The sequence below is a fragment of the Drosophila mauritiana genome, chromosome 2L (genome assembly GCF_004382145.1).
Source record: "Drosophila mauritiana strain mau12 chromosome 2L, ASM438214v1, whole genome shotgun sequence".
Taxonomy (NCBI): Eukaryota; Metazoa; Arthropoda; class Insecta; order Diptera; family Drosophilidae; genus Drosophila; species Drosophila mauritiana.
Window position 1 is genome coordinate 5100599 of NC_046667.1, and position 18256 is coordinate 5118854.

An 18256-nucleotide genomic window follows, 5' to 3' on the forward strand; every position below is an offset into this window, starting at 1 on the left:
CCAGAGGAAAATTAGCTACAAAATCCGCAACATTTTCGTAACGCGCCTCATTCATTTTTCGATGCTCGAAACAGAAACATCTATACGTTTTGTTCTAAAAAATCTAGTAAATATTTAATTCGTTGTAAAATTCATTTGTGAAATATATAATTTAATCATTTAAATTTGAAAATTGATTCAATACTATTTGCCGAGCAAAGATTCTCATGTAATTTAACTTATTTCGGGTTGCATGTAAATTTAAAAAAGCTATCGGTCGTCAAACTTTCCCCAAGCTTTTTCGTAAGCTCCCGCCGCATGTGGGGCTCTTAACGTAGCAAGTTTATTGCGGCCCCAGTTGACGTTAACTTCGAACCGAGCGCGTATCTCCCGTCGCGGTCGGAATCCCATATACAACTCGACTAATCCATCTTTATACGGGCAAATTAACCCATCGCAGGGACTGGCTGGCGATCTGCATAACCGCGAGCAACTGATCGATGAGCTGAAGGGCGCCGCCAAGCCGCTGATCGAGAGCTGCGATGTCCAGATTGTCGAGCAGATCGAGTCCGCTGTCCAGGAGGCGGTAGTCGCCTGGAATGACACCAGCGAGAATCTGCAGCAGCTGCGAACCCGCTACCAAAGAGCCGTCGAACTGTGGGACAAGTATCGCAACGCCTCAGCGGCCGTCAAGAACTCCATTGACCAGCAGATGGATGCGGTCAAGTCGCTGGAGCAGCCCCTGGATGCCCTGCAGCACGCCAAGGTGAGTGCCCACAAATGCCGTGACCCGTCCGGCAAACGGGTCGTATGAGTGATTTATATCGCGTGTGGGCGACAGTGATGCCAACGACCTGTTTGTCACATAGGTAAAATCGAACCGGAAAAATATAATAATTGAACAAACACGAGGGACAGAAAATCGGTTAATATTTGTACATTCTAAGTACAAATATATCGATTGGTTGCTATTTAAAGTCAATTAATCTAATTTATATTTCAAGTGTAATGTAACATCATTATTAGTCATACATTTCCGGTTTAGTTTTTATCGAGATCTTTTGAGAACATAAGTTATCTAGTTATCTAAAACTGATAAATCCGCCTTAGGTGTACATATCTTTTGTTTTTTTTTTGGCGGCAAACTAGGACAGAAGTGGTGCTCTTTAATTGGCCACTGGGGACGCGGGTGTTCCAACTAGTAATTACATTGATTTTCTCCGTAGTGCTCGCCCTATCAATTTTTTGGGCGCGTCAATGTAATCGGTTCGTAATAGTTCCGCCGTGAATGCCGCCGTACATATATGAGCTAACTTGGTCCGGCTGTGTTTGTGTCATAAATTATGCTTTGGGTAAATAAAAGCGACTTCGACGTACGATTTCCTTTTCGGCATTTACTTAAAAAATTAACGCATACTCGGGTCGCCGTTTTGTGTTTATTGATCATTAGGGTCATTATATTCGATGGTGTAATTATATTTTCGGACAGGCGACCAACTGTCATTTCACACAGGAGAGTTTATCAACCCGCTGCTGTTGGGCGGCTACATTTTCGTATTATTATAGTATTTTTGTATACATAGCAGCTTTATCAACAGCAGCAGCTGAAAAACAGCGGGAACAGGTCCGCAAATGCCTTGAGCTCCGCAAGAAGATAAATGTGGAAGAAGATAGACAAATCTATTTCTTAATACCTAATCTATGTTGGCATTTTCAATGCCACTTCTCTAAGCGTTTGTTTGCTTATGTAGCTTCGTGATAAAGCATCGCCAAAATACTTGCCAGATGATATCATAGGGCGGACATTACAAAGGGCATTAGAGAAGAACTTATGCGACGACAAGTGGTGACCCGTTTTCCCCTCGAATTGAAATCGAAAGTGCGCCGGGCACTCACAGCCCTAATTACCATTGGCGAGCAGGGAAATGCACTCGCCATCACAATTGATAAGGGTCTGCGGCACGAAATGGAACACCAGCCCGGCCGGCTTGGGCTAAATACATTCCGTCGTCGTCGTCGTCGAGTTAAATATAAACCAGTGACATTTTGCCAGGCATCCAATATAATTGGGGTATGTTTCATTTAGAAAGAGCTTTTCGGTGGCGAGAAAGAACAGAAAGTATTAGAAATAGTTAGGCAAAAGGCAAAAGGAAATGTTAAATGAACACAATTGATAGATGACTGCTAATGAGATGGTTTCAAGTTGACTATTTAAGCTAATAACTCCATCTCTCTACATTCGCACAGGTATGCCAAGACAACCTGACCACCCAGAATGACAGAATCTTGGAGCTGCGCGACATTGTGGCCAAGATCGCCGCCGATGTGGGCCTGGATGCCTCGGCGCTCATGCAAGGTGAATTGGATGCACTGGGTCAGCGATTGGCCGAGTGCAAGGATGCCATCACCACGCTGGCCAATGTGGCCGAGACGCAGGACAAGGAGCGCAAGGAGCTCGACAAGGAGGTGACTCTGGCCAAGGCCTACTTCAACAATGTGCAGCAGGTGAGTGAGGCGAATGAATGAAATTAGGATAGCACACGGAAGTAGGACGTGTATCATCCCACTGGGATTAGACCCAACCATCCTGACCAGCTATCGATTGTGGCGTCGAATTGATGGATATTTTGCATATGCCAGCTTGGCTTTGGCGTGTGGAAATTCCCACACTAACGAATACCGATTAGCCGGCAAGTGTTTTTGCTGTTGTGCTTGTAGCTGGTAGTTGTTAATCCAATACGAAGGACATGCTATTTTAAGTGGGTTAAAAGTTGAAAAAGTTTTTGTGTACCCTGGCTGGCAGCCAGACCGCTCACCGTGGTCCCAGTGCTCCCTGCCCATCATTATTGATTGATAAGAGGCGTGAATATAATTTTTGAGAGTACGTTTCCCCAGTGAAAAACTTATGAAATCGTAATTGACACTTGCTGCCCCGTGGGAAGGTTGGTAAATATTTAATGACCATATGTGCATATATGTCCTATGTTTTGGTCTTTGGGGCTAGAAAACTTACTGCGGACTATCTCGGTTTTGGTCTTGTGGTCATCATTTATCAAACAACTAATTCACTTCCCCGGGGAAACGGAAGTTGAGCATTTTATGAAATTACAAATAAATTAATTCTTTGATAAGCGCACTCTTTAAAAGCTCTAAAGTGCTTTCCCCTTTAAATCAAAGCCACCATAAATATAAACGGAAGCTTGGCTGATTAACGATCGTACAGTTTTACGATTCATTCAAAAAGGGGCATAAACAAGTGATTTCATTGATAGGTTGCATACAAGTGCCTTTACAAATTAACGTACCAAATTGGGCATTTTTCGGTGGAACTTTCCAAGCACCTTGCACCACGGTGGGCTCATTTGCATGGCACATGCCAACCAGTTTGGACTCCACTCCCAATCCAACTCCTCCGCCCACATTTGCCCCCCCTCATCGACGCCTCAGACAATTGAAGTTGGCCACTGGGTGCGCGTGTCGTTGGCATGAGGTCATTGCCAGTTGGCGGAAAGAGTTGCAATGTGCCACACCGATTCCCATTGTCTTGGAAGCCATGCAGTGGACAGACGGACGAATGGTAACCGGAGACATCCGAGCAGCCATATTAGGGTCAGGCCAATTAGCGATGCACGAAGCATATTGAAAGCTGACCACTGCGAATGAATAAGTAATAATATTTTTGTTTGCCTCCTTGCAGGACATTTCCCGAGAGGCACCGCAAAATCCCAAGGAAAGCGAGGAGCAGCTGGCCGCTTTGCGAGCCCATCTCCAGACTTTGGCCCGAACGGAAGAGCAGCTGCGTCAGCTGAAAGAGCGCCATCAGAACAGCGAAGTAGCACCATCGGTGGCCGGCAGCGATGATGATGGCATCCTGGAGGTTCTAGCCCTGTGGCAGAAGATTTTCCAGGACACCTTCCAGGAGTACCATCGCCTGTCCACGCGACTCGCCCGCAGCCAAAACAGCTCGGAGGCTCTGCGATTGTGGAGGCAGTATCTGCAGCACGTCCAGTCCTTCCTGTCCTGCGCCATTCCCGAGGATTACAGCAGTCTGCGAGAGCAGCAGCAGCTGTGTGCCATCCACCAGAACTTGCTCATCTCGCAGCAGAGTGTGCTTTCCGAGACACCACTGGAATCGGAGCTATCGGAGCAGTACAAGGCTCTGACCAACCTGCACAATGAAACCCTCTCGAGGATCATGCAGCGCAATGGTGAGCTGGAACGGCGGGTTAGTGGCTGGAATGCCTACCGCCAGCAGCTGGCAGCCCTTTTGGACTGGCTGCGTCAACGGGAAGCGGAACGCAATGCCCTTCAACTGCGCTACATTCACCTGAAGCGAGTGCCCCACCTGAAGCACCGCCTGGATGCCATGATCCAGCAGCTGGATCAGGGAGAACAACAGAGCAAGGCTTTGCAGGAGCAGCAGCAGGAGCTGGCCAGGCATTGTGACGACGCGCTGGCCACCGCCATGCGAATGGAGCAGGCCAGCATTGGTCAGCGGATAAGCAATCTCCGCGCAGCCCTCAAGACCTGGCAAGGATTCCTGCAGCGCGTTACCCAGCTATCGGAAAGCTACGAGCAGCGAGTGAACCAGTTGCAACAGGAATTCGGAGCCGCTCAGAAGCTTCTGGATGCCAACAGCGAATCCCTGCCCACTCAGCCAGCGGCAATTGAGCAACTTCTGGGATCCCTGCGTGCGCAAAGGGTCCAACTTGGTGCCCAAGTCTCCGCTCTGGAGAGTCTCACTGTGACCCAGGAGGAGCTCAAGGAGTGCATCAGTCCCCACGACATGAAGACCATTCGCCAAAGGAACTGGTTGCTCTGGCAGCAGCACGCCGATCTGGACTACCAGCTGGCCAACCTGATCAACTCGATCGAGGAGCGGCTGTCCCTACTGTCCAACTATCAAATCAGATACGATCGCATCTCCCAGTGGCTGCACCGTTTGGAGCAGCGTGTGGAAAAGGATGCTGATGTCACTGCCATGACAAATCCCGAACAGGCAGCCAAGCAGCTGGAGCAGCAAGTGAATTCCGAGCTGCAACTGAGGGACAAGGAACGGGAGTGGCTTCTATCCACCAGCCGGGAACTGCTCACCCTCTACTCCGAGCCAGAAGTGCGATCCCAGGTGCAACAACAGAGTGACTCCCTCATCGATCGCTGGCAGCGTCTCAAGTATTTAGCCAAACAGAAGGCCACCAAGATAGGAGAGCTCAAGATGACACTTCTCCGTTTGGAGGAGCGAATCGCCCTGATCCGCGCCTGGCTTTTCGAAGTCGAATCCCAACTGGACAAGCCCTTGAATTTCGAGAGCTACACACCGAATGTGATCGAGGCCAAGCTGAAGGAGCATGAGCAAATCCAACGCTCCATTGAGCACCACAGCAGCAATGTGGGTGAAGTCCTAAATCTCGTAGAGATGCTACTCAACGATGCGGACAGCTGGCGCACGCAGGTGAACACTTCCGGATTAGCTGCCTCAGCTCAGAATCTGGAGCAGCGCTGGAAGAACGTGTGCAGCCAGTCGGCGGAACGAAAGGCCCGCATCCTGAGCATTTGGAATCTTCTACAGCAGCTCATCAAGCTCACTGCAGAGCACAAAAACTGGCTGGGAAAACAAGAAAGCCAAATTGCCGGCTTCGAAAGAGATCAGAAGTCGCACAGCAAGCATAAGCTGGAGGAGCGACAGAAGGAGCTGAGAGCCAAGCTGGAGGAGCTGGATAGTCAGTCGGTGAATCTTCGCCAGCTGGAGCAGATCTATGCTAAGCTGACCATGAGCGCAGGCGTCGAGCCGGAGAACATCCAGAAACTGACACTGCCCACCAAGGTGATGGTGAGCATGTGGCGCCAGTTGACTCCACGTTGTCACGCCCTATTGGATGCCATCGACAAGGATGCCAAGCTTATGCGAGAGTTCAACAACGCCCAATTGGAAGCCACCAACTCCCTGAATGCCATACAAAAGGCTTTGGAACAATTGCCCAGCGCGGAGGACCAACAGACCTCCAAGGCGGAGCCGAAAGCGGTGCTCCAACGTCTGGAGAGCCTAGAGAAGAAGTTGCAGGACGCCCAACAGCATGTCCAGCAGGCGGATAACCTGGCCCAGGAGGCCAAGACCAGGACCAAGCAGCAACCCCAACTGAAGCAATTGCTGGAACTTGTGTCTGCCTATACCACCCTTTGGCAGACGGTCCAGACCCGCATTGTCACCCTCAAGACCACTTGGCTGACCAGAGCAGCGCAGGCAGCCGCCTCTCTGCCGGTCAGTGAGGCAGCCAACGCTGCCGTCCAGGTAAACACCCTATCCCAGCGGAAACTCCGCCAGGCCCAACAGATGCAGCGGGAAACCTCCATCACGGCCAAGGATGCCTACATCATGGAACTGCAGACGGCCATCACGGAGTGCCAGAACAATCTGGACGAGCTGCAGCGCACGGTGGTGGACAAGACCCGCAAGCCGGGACCCCAGAAGATCGCCAAGCTGATGGGCAACGCCCAGTCCTCCACCGAGTTGGTGAAGCATCTCAGCCATCTACTGATCACCGAGTGCAAGGCGGATGGCCAGGCTGCCGAGGTGGACACCGTGGCAGAGCTCACGTTGCGCTTCGATACACTGCAATCGCAGTGGAAGGCGCGACAGCAGCACGATCAAAATGCAAGGTAAGATTTTATACTAATTATCTATATATTTGTTGGGATATTTTTAAAGATACTTGCCAAATCAGAAAATCATTCGGATACAATTCTCTCTTGGAGTCAAAGTGGCATATTTGGGAATATACCTTCCCAATTGTGTCTCAAATACTCCAAAAACAACTATGTAATAGGGACGAACGGCATCCTGAATAGTGCATCATACTATAGCAGATGACTTGTGTTCGTGCACATTTAAAAGTTTTCTAAATTTTAAATATATCAATAGAAAAAGTATCCCTTTTCGGCTTGGCAAGTTCTGCAACATTTTCCGCTGGTGATTTGGGCCTGTTCTTGACTAACCAATTGTTTTATTGCTTTCCATTTCGCTGTTGCCTACTTTCTCCTTATGTCAAAACACACGCACACGCATAATCACACTCGATATATAAACTTACCCATGCTTAACTCGAACCTGCGCATTCATGATGATACCAGGTGCCACCTACCTGCATCCTACAAGTACAACTGCATCCAGTAAGTGTAACTACCTGTCGGTGGGCAGTTCCGACCTCCGACCTCCTGCTGTTCGATCCTTTGTTACATGTTCCATGTGGATTTCCACTCGACAAAAGCTGGCAGCGGACTACAAATGGCCGCCAGTCTCCAAGGTGGCGAACAGCAAGAGGTCGCGGAGTAAACGCCCTAACTACCTAAGTTAACCTTAAAGCCAAATCAATGGACTTTGAAAAGGCGAGCTTAAGCTAACATTTAATCAATTACCATCTTAATCACTGTCTAGTATGATTATTCAATTACTAATTTCTCCACTTTTATGACCAATTCTAGCGAGGTCGGCCGGCTAACGTGTCCGCTCTGCACACAGCGAAACTGGCAGCAGATCGACAACGATCTGTGGCGCCTGGAGCAGTGGCTGCAGTTCGCCGAGAGCACCCAGAAGGCCCAGTCAGCTCCGCCCTCGAACATCGAGCTGCTGGAGGACGTCACGCAGGACCATCGCGAGTTCCTCCTGGATCTGGAGAGTCACAAGTCCATCATATCGTCGTTGAATGTGGTCGGTGACCACTTGGCCACGCACACTTTGGATACCGAGAAGGCGCGACAGCTGCGATCTCGTCTAGAGGCGGACAATGAGCGCTGGAACAATGTGTGCATCAATGCCACCAAATGGCAAGGTCTTCTCCAGACCGCCCTGATGGGCAACAGCGAGTTCCATCAGACCATCGATGAGCTGGTGGAGTGGCTGCAGCGCACCGAGCAGAACATCAAGGCCTCCGAGCCCGTCGATCTCACCGAGGAGCGCTCCGTTCTGGAGACCAAGTTCAAGAAGTTCAAGGATCTGCGTGCCGAACTGGAGAGATGCGAACCTCGGGTGGTCAGCCTGCAGGATGCCGCCGATCAGCTGCTCCGCTCCGTCGAGGGCTCCGAGCAGCAATCGCAACACACCTACGAGAGGTAAGGTGTCCAGTGGGCCAGTTCCGAGGGCGGAACGAAACGATTCGTGGGTGCCGCTTGAGCTTAGGGCCTGGAAGGGTTCCAGAGTTAGTTGGGCGGAAAACAATTAAATTCTATATATTTTATATGGTTTTAGTTGGTATTCTTAGTTCATTTGACTAGTTTTAGCAATGATCATTTGGAAACTGTAGATTATCTGTGCTTTTTTGATAAGCGCCCTTTCTTCCCCGTAGAATCCAGATATTATTAGTTTCTTATTCCTTACCCAAGAGCTTTTCCCTATTTCTATTATTATCTACTATTATCAAGTAATGTTTTTTACTATGCAAATATCCCAAAACTCCCACTGTGCACTATCCACCAAAATCCTTTTCGGTAGTTCCCGCTTTAAAAATTTAAATCACCTTCTTTCAAAATTATACTAAAAAATATCCGCAAGGATAATTAAGCCTTTTGGAACCTTCCACAACTAAACCTTATATAGCCATTTAAACTAGTAGAACGTATTTCAGCTATATACAAAATCAATCGTATCGATCGATCATTTATTTTTTGCCTCTACACATATTTTGTGTTGCCGTTTTTGTTGCGTATATTATTTTGTGTTGTATTTTTGGTACTCAAAATTCTTTCGTCCGCCCATTCTAACCCTCCATCAAAACATACACCGCCAAGAGCCCATGCAAATGTTTTAAATGCTCCAGAACCCTTTCCAGATTGACCGATCTCCGGCTGCGTCTCCAGTCCCTGCGTCGTCTATCCGGCATCTATATCGTCAAACTAGGTGCCGTCCTCGGCTACGAGGGCGACAATCTCGGCGTGCCACTGCACATGTTGTCTAGTGAGGTGAGTCCAAGTGTCCCGTCCATTGCCCAACACCTTGGTTTCCTGTTCAAAAAACATGATTTGTCCCAAAAAAAAAAAAAAAATGGAAAATAATTAAATTTTTGATTTGTTGATTTGTGACCGCACCAGAAGTAAGTGAAACCAATTGGCAGTCGAACGAGAAAATATGAAAAGAATTGAAACTTATGATTTTATTATTTATAATTTATTTGTTTTTCCTTCTTTCTTTTTTCTGTATGGCAAATATAGCTTTTGGATAATACTACATTATCAACCTCTTCCATGCAGGCCGCCGCACCCAACACAGAAAATGCAAAGTAAATATCTATAGAAATTGATTTTAAGTTTTGATTCTCACCATGCATCGTAGTTGAAAACTATTTATTGTTTAAACAACTTGTGCACTTTATAGTTGAAACTGAAAAGAGCACGTAGCTTGTACCCAATTAGTTGCATGATTTGCATAGTGTTTTCAAACATTTTGAACATAAACTAATGGAAATATTATTATTATTTATTAGCAACACCGATGGCGGCGATGCTGTCGATGGCGATGTCATCAATACCACGGTTCTGGCGCGCGGTGCACGATTCCTAGGCCGCGTTGCACGTGCCTCGCTGCCCATTCAGGCGCTCATGTTGCTGCTTTTAGGTGTGGCCACCCTGGTGCCCCACGGTGAGGACTACACCTGTATGTTCTCCAACACCTTCGCGCGCAGCCTGGAGCCCATGTTGTCGTATCCCCACGGACCGCCACCCACGTAAGGTTGTCGAGTTGCAATTGGATTAGTGCAATGAAAAACGATCAAGAACAAAGTCAAGAAACCCTAAACCCTAAGAAAGAACCCCTAAGAAAACACCCAGTTTAAAGATGCCTTTTGAAAGCAAAATTTGAAGTAAGAAAAATTTAAACAAAAAAATGTTGAATATCGAAAATGGAAGAGTTGTACATTTGTGTAGTTTATCACATTTTGTAATTGTATGTAATTTTTATAGTCATTCGATAGCTAGAGGCATTAATAAAACAACCAATTTGTATATAACCTACAGAACCGAACAGACTCGACAAGCCGAACATGAAACACGTAAAAGAATTGAATAAAATTAAAAATAAACAGTATGAACTAACTATTCAAACTAACGACACGTAACGAAAACCTTTTGTAAAACGATATATACATTATACATATATATTTGCACAGCAAACAATTTATATATTCATATATATCCCACGTATATGATCCCAAGAAAACTATAGAGAACCCAAACATTTTGTATATAAAAATATCTAAGCTAAAACGAAATCAAAATACGCACACGAACATTTTACTCATCGACGCACGTTTTCGCATTTAGAGAGATCCTGGGCATCAGGAAATTGCGATCAGCATCCTACCAATTTCGTGGAACATTTTTGCAGGATATGATCTCAAGTTCCTGCTGCCAGTGATGGGCTAGAAAGGCAAACGAATCCCAAGACAAAATCATGACCCACATAGACCAATCGCTTGGAGATCCTCATGGCAAGCAATGTCCCTAGTTTGCAGCGCGTCCTTCTCCCAAACTCAGGACGATGCTGTCAACAGTGGGCAATGACCTCCATTTGGACTCCAGCTCATAAAGAGCCTCCGTGTCAAAAAGGATCACTCTACCCAAGGCCAAGATCTCTCCCACGGCCGAGGGTTAGATGGTAAAGCAGCCAGTGCGCCAGCCACAGGACACTGGGCTCGAATCCAATCCTTGAACTCCATCCCAACACTGGGGGCTAGACATTTCAAGCATTCCTGATACTCATTTCCAAATTACCAATAGACATTGACCATCGAAGCCAGCTCTCAAAGAAAAGAAAATGGAAAACGTGCGTGCCACGAGCATTGAACAAAACGAAGCAAGTGTCCTATGCCGGTGCTAAACCAACCTACAAATTTTCTGTATAAAGAAAAAATGTAAAATGCGTATACAAAAACAAAAATATTATGAATTCATAAATGAAGAGATTAATTCTTTGAAAAAAAAAATCGTAAAAATGCAATTTGCATATTGACAAGTGACGTAAGTCCATCCAGTAAAAGATACCTATTTTGTTGTTAATATTTTTTGATAAACCTAATTATATTTGCCTTATACTTATCCAACTTGTTTATTACAACTATTTTCTATTATTTAACGCTTGAGCAATTATTATTGAGAAAATACATACATTTATTTATTAGACCTATGAACGATTTACTATGTATAAAATTAAGTTTGATTTAAATGTTAAATTTGTGTACTTTGCTGCTTCTATCTGGTTATGAAATAATTAGCCGTTATCGAGTTAATATAATTTATGTAGCATTTTAAGATTTCCTTTCTTGTGAACAACTGTACCTTTATATGCATTATGATTATTAAAAAAAAAACAATAAAACATATATTGTTTATTTTATGGGATGTATGTCTGCAGCTCTATTGACATGACTGTATACGATTTGATTTTCCAAATTTGCGGTTTTTTTTTACCCATTATTTTTTAATTGACTTGTCAGGCGAAACAAGATTATTGCAATCTGACTAAAAAAAATTAAACTACTTTTTAACTACGATTAGATTGCTTCATGCCAATTTTTCGGCATAAATATAATCGCTGCGTTAATATGTAGCTCATAAGTATCCTAGTGAGTACAGCTCTTGTCCTCGTGCTAACCCTATTGATGCTGGTCTACGTGTTTCTAACATGGAACTTCAACTATTGGAGAAGTCGTGGCATCAAGACGGCTCCCACTTGGCCATTTGTTGGAAGTTTTCCCAGCATTTTTACAAGGAAGCGTAATATTGCCTACGATATTGATGATATCTATGAGTATGCATTATTAAATTCGGTATATTTAACAAGATTATTGCAATCTGACTAAAAAAAAATTAAACTACTTTTTAACTACGATTAGATTGTTTCATGCCAATTTTTCGGAATAAATATAATCGCTGCGTTAATATGTTTGCGAACAAGAACGGACGCACTGTGCACTTGAAACCCGGAGATGTGGTTACCATACCCGTAAAAGCTCTGCACCACGATCCGCAGTATTATGAGGATCCTTTGACATTCAAGCTGGAACGGATCCTTGAGAGCAATGGAGGTGGTATGAAAAGTTACAGAGACAGGGGTGTATACCTAGCCTTTGGCGATGGACCTCGTCACTGTCCAGGTTGGTGACTGAAAAATTGTATCTGAAAATCACATACTAACTCGATCTCTTCATTTAGGAATGCGATTTGCGCTGACTCAACTCAAAGCAGCTCTGGTGGAAATCTTGAGGAACTTTGAAATCAAGGTTAATCCCAAAACCCGCTCGGACAATCAGATAGATGATACTTTCTTCATGGCCACCTTGAAGGGTGGAATTTACCTGGACTTCAAGGACCTTTAAATAATAGCAATAATCGTAGTAAGCTTTGAGCTGAAAAAACTGAATAAAGAGGAGTTATTTACTCGAATTAATAAAAATCAAAATTAAGCCCAATTAATACTGACTGAGAAAAATAAAATGCAGTACATTTTTCACTCGATAAACGAAAATGTTGCGGATGATCTACAACACGGTTCGATCGAGCACGGTTCGACAGTGATGTTGCATGCGCAACAAGTTCGATTGCTAGTGCGCAACATGTTGGCTGTAGGTTGGCCATCCGATTGCAAGATACAAGATTTAATTGAGATTTTCTAATATGAAGTAATACAAATTCTAAAATTGTTTAAATTGTCTAAAAAAAATTTATTTATTTATTATTTAAAAGAAGACATCCATGTAGAATAATAGGCATCCCATTTGCTTTCACTCAGTGGAGATCGTAAGAATTTATGACATCAATGTAAACCCCAAGACGCGATCGGGTAATCGACTGGATGACACCTTTTTTATAGCCACTCACAAGAAAGGCTAGAATTTAAGGAGCGATAGTAAAATGGCTGAAGTGTTGTTATAATTGTTGATAAGATAATATACCAATTAAAAATCATAAATAAATTTGATTAACCACTTAGCCAGTTGCTATACATATTGTTTGTCAGACTATCTATACCCATTACTCGTAAAATGAAAATGGGTATGTTGTATTCCTAGAAAAGTATGCAACTGATAGATGGACCTTCTGGATACGCCACATTGTTTTTTGTTTTCAGCAAGCATTGCATTTGGCAATTCTACTTTTTTATTCAAATTTAAGAGTACTTGAGAGTCGAGGCATTGCTATTTTTCTTTTAATTGTTTATTAAATTTCTCTATGCTACTAAAACCGCTCCCTTAAACCACATATTTATCTGCGTGCTATAGATACAGATGCCATATACTATGATAATAAGTGTAACCACTTTGCGAAATGAGTGGCTGAAAAGTTCTGTTTCATCGTGATATCACAAAATGGCTTTTATTAACAATTTTTGTACTACTACTTTGTGGCTCACGACCTAGGGGACTAGGTATATAGTAGCCCCTTGATCTTGATAACGAAATCAGGCATTATCACCAAACGGTGCAATTTTATTTACGACAACCATTAACAGCGGTGGTGAAGGCAATTTGATCAATTTGTTTACTGGGTGAATCCATCCACTTGACTACCGCGCAAGTTCAATTTAAATGACTGCGGCAGCTCAATTGAGTTCCAGTTGGTTTTCATCCGCGTTGGCGAGAAGTTGTGCCATGTGTCCGATTTCCACGGCTCTTTTTGTGATTGCGGCCATTCTGGCCTTGATCTATGTCTTTCTGACTTGGAACTTTAGCTACTGGAAGAAGATGGGCATTCCTACGGCCAAGTCATGGCCCTTTGTGGGCAGTTTTCCCAGCGTTTTCACCCAGAAACGGAACGTGGTCTACGACATCGATGAGATCTATGAGTATGTGTATGGAGTTAGCTACGCTATCTGCTTACTGATTGCATTCTCATTAGGCAGTACAAGAACACCGATAGCATCGTGGGAGTGTTCCAAACCAGAATTCCACAACTAATGGTCACAACGCCGGAATATGCGCACAAGATATTTGTTAGTGACTTCCGCAGCTTCCACGACAACGAGATGGCTAAGTTTGTGAGTAGATGGTAGATACATACTGACCTTAAGAGCCCATCTCATAGGATAATTCACACAATAGACCGACAGCAAGAAGGATCCCATTCTGGCGAACAATCCATTTATATTGACCGGTGAGGCCTGGAAGGAAAGACGCGCCGAAGTTACACCCGGACTTTCGGCAAATCGGGTAAGCTTAGGTTGCCCTCGAATTGTTTATTCAAAACTTATCTCGTGCTAATGTTTGTTTTCATTGGGTGCCCTGATACCCTTATCAATTGAAGTGCTCCAATCAATTAACGCTCTGCCTCCCCAAAAGGTCAAAGCTGCCTATCCCGTCTCGCTGCGCGTTTGTAAAAAGTTCGTGGAATATATAAGGCGACAGAGCCTGATGGCCCCCGCCCAAGGACTAAATGCGAAGGATCTCTGCTTGTGCTACACCACCGAAGTGATTTCCGATTGTGTCCTGGGCATTTCCGCCCAGAGTTTCACGGATAATCCCACACCCATGGTGGGAATGACCAAGCGCGTCTTCGAACAATCTTTCGGCTTCATCTTCTACTCGGTGGTCGCCAATCTATGGCCACCAATCACGAAATTCTACACCGTTTCGCTGTTCGCCAAGGACGTGGCTGCGTTCTTCCATGACATCATGCAGAAGTGCATCCAAGTGCGGCGGGAAAGTCCGGCGGCACAGCAGCGAGATGACTTCCTCAACTACATGTTGCAGTTGCAGGAGAAAAAAGGACTGAATGCGGCGGAGTTGACCTCGCACACAATGACATTTTTGACGGACGGATTCGAGACCACCGCGCAAGTGCTTACCCACACACTCCTTTTCCTGGCCCGCAATCCCGAGGAGCAGCAAAAGTTGAGGGAGGAGGTCGGTACCGCCGAGCTGACCTTTGAACAGATAAGTGAGCTGCCCTTCACCGAAGCCTGCATCCATGGTGAGTTTTTGGCGAAACCTAAAATTACGTGCATACTGAAATTGTATCTATATCTGTAGAAACCTTGCGAATTTTCTCACCTGTCCTGGCTGCCCGCAAGGTGGTAACTGAACCCTACGAACTGACGAACAAAAACGGAGTGAGCGTGAAACTGAGACCCGGGGATGTCGTCATCATTCCTGTGAACGCCTTGCACAACGATCCCCAATACTACGAGGAGCCGCAATCCTTCAAGCCCGAGCGATTCCTGAACATCAATGGCGGAGCCAAGAAGTACAGAGATCAGGGCCTATACTTCGGGTTTGGCGATGGACCCCGTATTTGTCCCGGTGGGTAACATTATTTTTTGGAGCAATTTAAGTTATTTCAAATTTGATGCATTATTACAGGTATGCGGTTTTCACTCACCCAAATCAAAGCTGCCCTGGTGGAAATCGTGCGAAACTTTGACGTCAAGGTTAATCCCAAAACGCGCAAGGATAATGAAATTGATGATACCTACTTTATGCCTGCCTTAAAAGGCGGTGTTTGGCTGGACTTTGTTGAACGCCATTAGTCATACAACAATGTTTCGATTTTATATTAAATATAGTTTGATCAGTTGCATACATGTTATATTTCGAAACACTCGTAATACTTTAATTTTGTAACTTAAAACCACACTTTTAGTCCCGACTTAGGGCTAGTTGCACTAGGGGCAGCACCTTGATAGAGGACAAGTCTGCCAGAATCGCTTCGATGCTATCCAACGAGGCCACCTGCATGATGCTCTCCTTTCTAAAGCTAAGAATGATGATGGCGAATAGAGGAAGGATCTCCAAGCTATCAAAGCCAAGGATCTGAAAAGGAAGGGATAAGCAGTGCCAATAAGGTCGAAGGTGTATTTCTTACCAGATCCCAGAGGACCAGCAATTGATCGGGGGGCAAATGTCCGGAAAACGCCCGCATAAGCCATTTGAAGACCACACGCAGGCTAGGGAAATAGATGGGTGAAATAGCTGTCTAACGGAAAACCCAATCTCAACTCACGGTTGTATCTGAAGCTCCCGGAAATGGGACCATAACTGCGGTTCATAGGTCTGCAGCAGCTTCTCGAAGAGCAGGCACAGACTGACAATCCCTTGAGGGTGCGTGTTGATGGTGGTCAAGCGATGGCAGTAGCGGATATAGAAGGCCCGGAATGTATAGTACAGGCTCACCGGCGAGTCATACAGATAACAAAAGGGGGCGGCAAACATGCAGATGCCGTGGAAGGGCACCACACCCGATGGAGGACCTTCGTAGGTCTTGCCCTTCACCGGAAACGACTCGTACTCCACACAGCCACCGATATCGGTGTCCCGCGAGAAGCAGAGCAGCACCTGGTAGAGCACGTCCTCGAACACAAAGTACTGGTCGTCGTTGGAGGCCGTCAACTGAATGTCCTTGAAGACCAGCTTGTCCACGATGTGATCCGTGGTCCAGACCGCATTGCGCAGCTTTTGCCAGTATTCAATATCCTTTGGGGGTATATAGATGTATTATGAGGTTATTGATCCAAAAATCAGTAGTTACATAGTCATGAAGCTTGCTGTCCAGGACCGAAGCCCAGAGGGCTCCCCTATAGGGTGCGGGTGTGCAGCCCTTCTTCAGGAACTGCTGGCACATGGGCGCATGCCGGGCCTCCAGAATCCTCTGGCACTGAACCGTAAGATCCGGCACTCCCAAATAGCTATCACTTCGCAGCAGATCCGCATAGTGGGCACGCAGCTCGAATAGATTTTTCACAGGAAGTGCAATGTGGGAGAACTCCCATTGGGGGATTTGACTAATGGTGTAAATGATTATTTACCCAAGTGACTGATATAACCCAAAACTTACTCTGTATTTTCCGTGGTTTTGGCGGGTCCTTTCAGCGAGAGCAGCACCTCTAGTAAATCCTTTGGAGCGTAAACAGGCCTATAGTTGGCCAGATCTAGGAGATTAGCCAAGGTTAATTGTTAACTCCACTGTTTACGAGATGCCTACCCATATTGTAGTTGCTCAGTTCGTTCCACTTGGCCATAAAGTCCTCGCGATCCGCACTGATCCTTGGTTGTCCATGCAGTGGAACCTTCAGTTCTGTGCACATGGCATTCAAACTCTTCCGAACCCTTCGATCCCAAAGCACACCAGCTCTTTTTAAATATCCAAGTGGATCACTAACGGTGGGTTTCTATTGGAAATATATATATAAGTGAAGAGATTTTGGATTCATTTCCCCTAGCACTACATACTAATGTCCCTAGGGCTAACGAGTTATTTGACAACTCTATAGTTGTGGCACTTCGAGATCTCTCGGTATTGTGTAGCATTATAATTTGTATTATAAACGTTAAGCTATAAAATAAAATTTTGCACAAAGTAGGAAATGATAGGAGCAGCATGGAATACTATTAAATACCAATCCAATTATTCTAAATTCCATTACAGGAATTTTAATAAACTGAATCTCAGAAGTTGTACCCACCGCTCCCTGTTTGTTGGCCAGGTTTTTGTCATCTGTTCTGGACAGCCGCGTGCGGACCAGGTTGTAGACAATATTCCGGATCTCCGTCTCCAGTCCGGCGCTCTTGATGGCATCCTCGAGGGTGTTGCGCATATCGTGGGTGTCCACGCTGGGATTGCAGACCAGCTTCTGCAGCTCCTTGTAGATGGGCTCGTAGCTCTTAGTGTTCTTGATGGCCGCGATTACCTTTGCGGTCATGTGGTGGATGCTGGCATCCTGCAGCTCCTCCATGCCGATAGCTCCTCGACCGTTCTTTCTGCGTAGCACTCTGCCGCTGACTACCAACTAACTATTTACACCGTTCTGATACTGATTAGCCCCCAACTTTGGGCGCTCCTAACTCCGTCGTTTGACTTTTATCGATCAAACTCCGTCGCCTGCTTTGATTTGGAGTCGATTCGATTCCGAGTCACATCCTCGGCTGTCGTCGCTTCTTGGCGACGGAATGCAAGCACTTGTTTGGCTGCTAGTTTCGCGTTAGTTGCGATTTGATTCGTTCGTTTTGGCCGCCCCTCGCAACCAAGAAATTCCATTATGTTTCGTTTCGAATGAAAAGCCAGAGGCGCGTGAAATTGCTTTCCATATACATTTATTTTCACGCACACCGAAACACACTGAAACTGAAACTGAGTGGCGGCAACTTTTCCTTTTTCTTGGCATCTGTCACCTGGCCCAACGAGTTGTTGACGTGGTCGTCGGCGCGGCTCCTCCTGTTGATTGCGAAGGTGGGCCAAACTCACCCGAACATGTCAGAGTGTCGAAAGTATTTCACCTGAATATTTAGACCAGGCCGAAATA

The 18256-nt window shown here is 45.5% G+C and overlaps 4 protein-coding genes across 12 annotated transcripts in view; 3 read left to right on the top strand and 1 right to left on the bottom strand.

The window, feature by feature from the left end:
- The window catches only part of LOC117150514 (nesprin-1), a 102785-nt gene extending 91902 nt beyond the window's left edge, over window positions 1-10883 (top strand). For 3 of the 8 annotated variants that reach the window (XM_033317497.1, XM_033317430.1, XM_033317437.1), the window contains 8 exons: window positions 440-745; window positions 2227-2484; window positions 3677-6636; window positions 7108-7146; window positions 7459-8085; window positions 8790-8931; window positions 9181-9248; window positions 9453-10883. In XM_033317497.1, the coding sequence (XP_033173388.1) occupies window positions 440-745; window positions 2227-2484; window positions 3677-6636; window positions 7108-7146; window positions 7459-8085; window positions 8790-8931; window positions 9181-9248; window positions 9453-9696 (4644 nt within the window). In that variant the 3' untranslated portion in view covers window positions 9697-10883. The remainder of the gene's footprint in view (window positions 1-439; window positions 746-2226; window positions 2485-3676; window positions 6637-7107; window positions 7147-7458; window positions 8086-8789; window positions 8932-9180; window positions 9249-9452) is intronic. The other 5 variants (XM_033317469.1, XM_033317477.1, XM_033317446.1 and 2 more) reach the window with 2 other exon arrangements.
- A 588-nt stretch (window positions 10884-11471) lies between these two features.
- Window positions 11472-12424, top strand: LOC117150389 (probable cytochrome P450 28d2). 2 transcript variants are annotated; one of them, XM_033317253.1, is made up of 3 exons: window positions 11472-11792; window positions 11859-12119; window positions 12178-12424. In XM_033317253.1, the coding sequence occupies exons 2-3, from the start codon at window positions 11867-11869 to the stop codon at window positions 12339-12341; spliced, it is 417 nt and encodes a 138-aa protein (XP_033173144.1). In that variant the 5' UTR covers window positions 11472-11792; window positions 11859-11866; the 3' UTR covers window positions 12342-12424. The 2 variants fall into 2 exon arrangements, with proteins under 2 accessions (XP_033173144.1, XP_033173143.1); XM_033317252.1 differs by having other exon boundaries at window positions 11472-12119.
- Window positions 12425-13568: 1144 nt separating this feature from the next.
- LOC117150387 (probable cytochrome P450 28d1) lies at window positions 13569-15548 on the top strand. The gene is made up of 6 exons (XM_033317249.1): window positions 13569-13807; window positions 13861-13999; window positions 14064-14171; window positions 14301-14931; window positions 14991-15260; window positions 15321-15548. The coding sequence occupies exons 1-6, from the start codon at window positions 13614-13616 to the stop codon at window positions 15485-15487; spliced, it is 1509 nt and encodes a 502-aa protein (XP_033173140.1). The 5' UTR covers window positions 13569-13613; the 3' UTR covers window positions 15488-15548.
- On the bottom strand, window positions 15497-17889 carry LOC117150388 (TBC1 domain family member 19). Its single transcript, XM_033317250.1, has 7 exons — window positions 17420-17889; window positions 16939-17125; window positions 16792-16885; window positions 16486-16738; window positions 15961-16430; window positions 15823-15904; window positions 15497-15770 (listed from the first exon to the last, which is right to left on the bottom strand). The coding sequence occupies exons 1-7, from the start codon at window positions 17687-17689 to the stop codon at window positions 15597-15599; spliced, it is 1530 nt and encodes a 509-aa protein (XP_033173141.1). The 5' UTR covers window positions 17690-17889; the 3' UTR covers window positions 15497-15596.
- Between the last annotated feature and the right edge of the window lie 367 nt (window positions 17890-18256).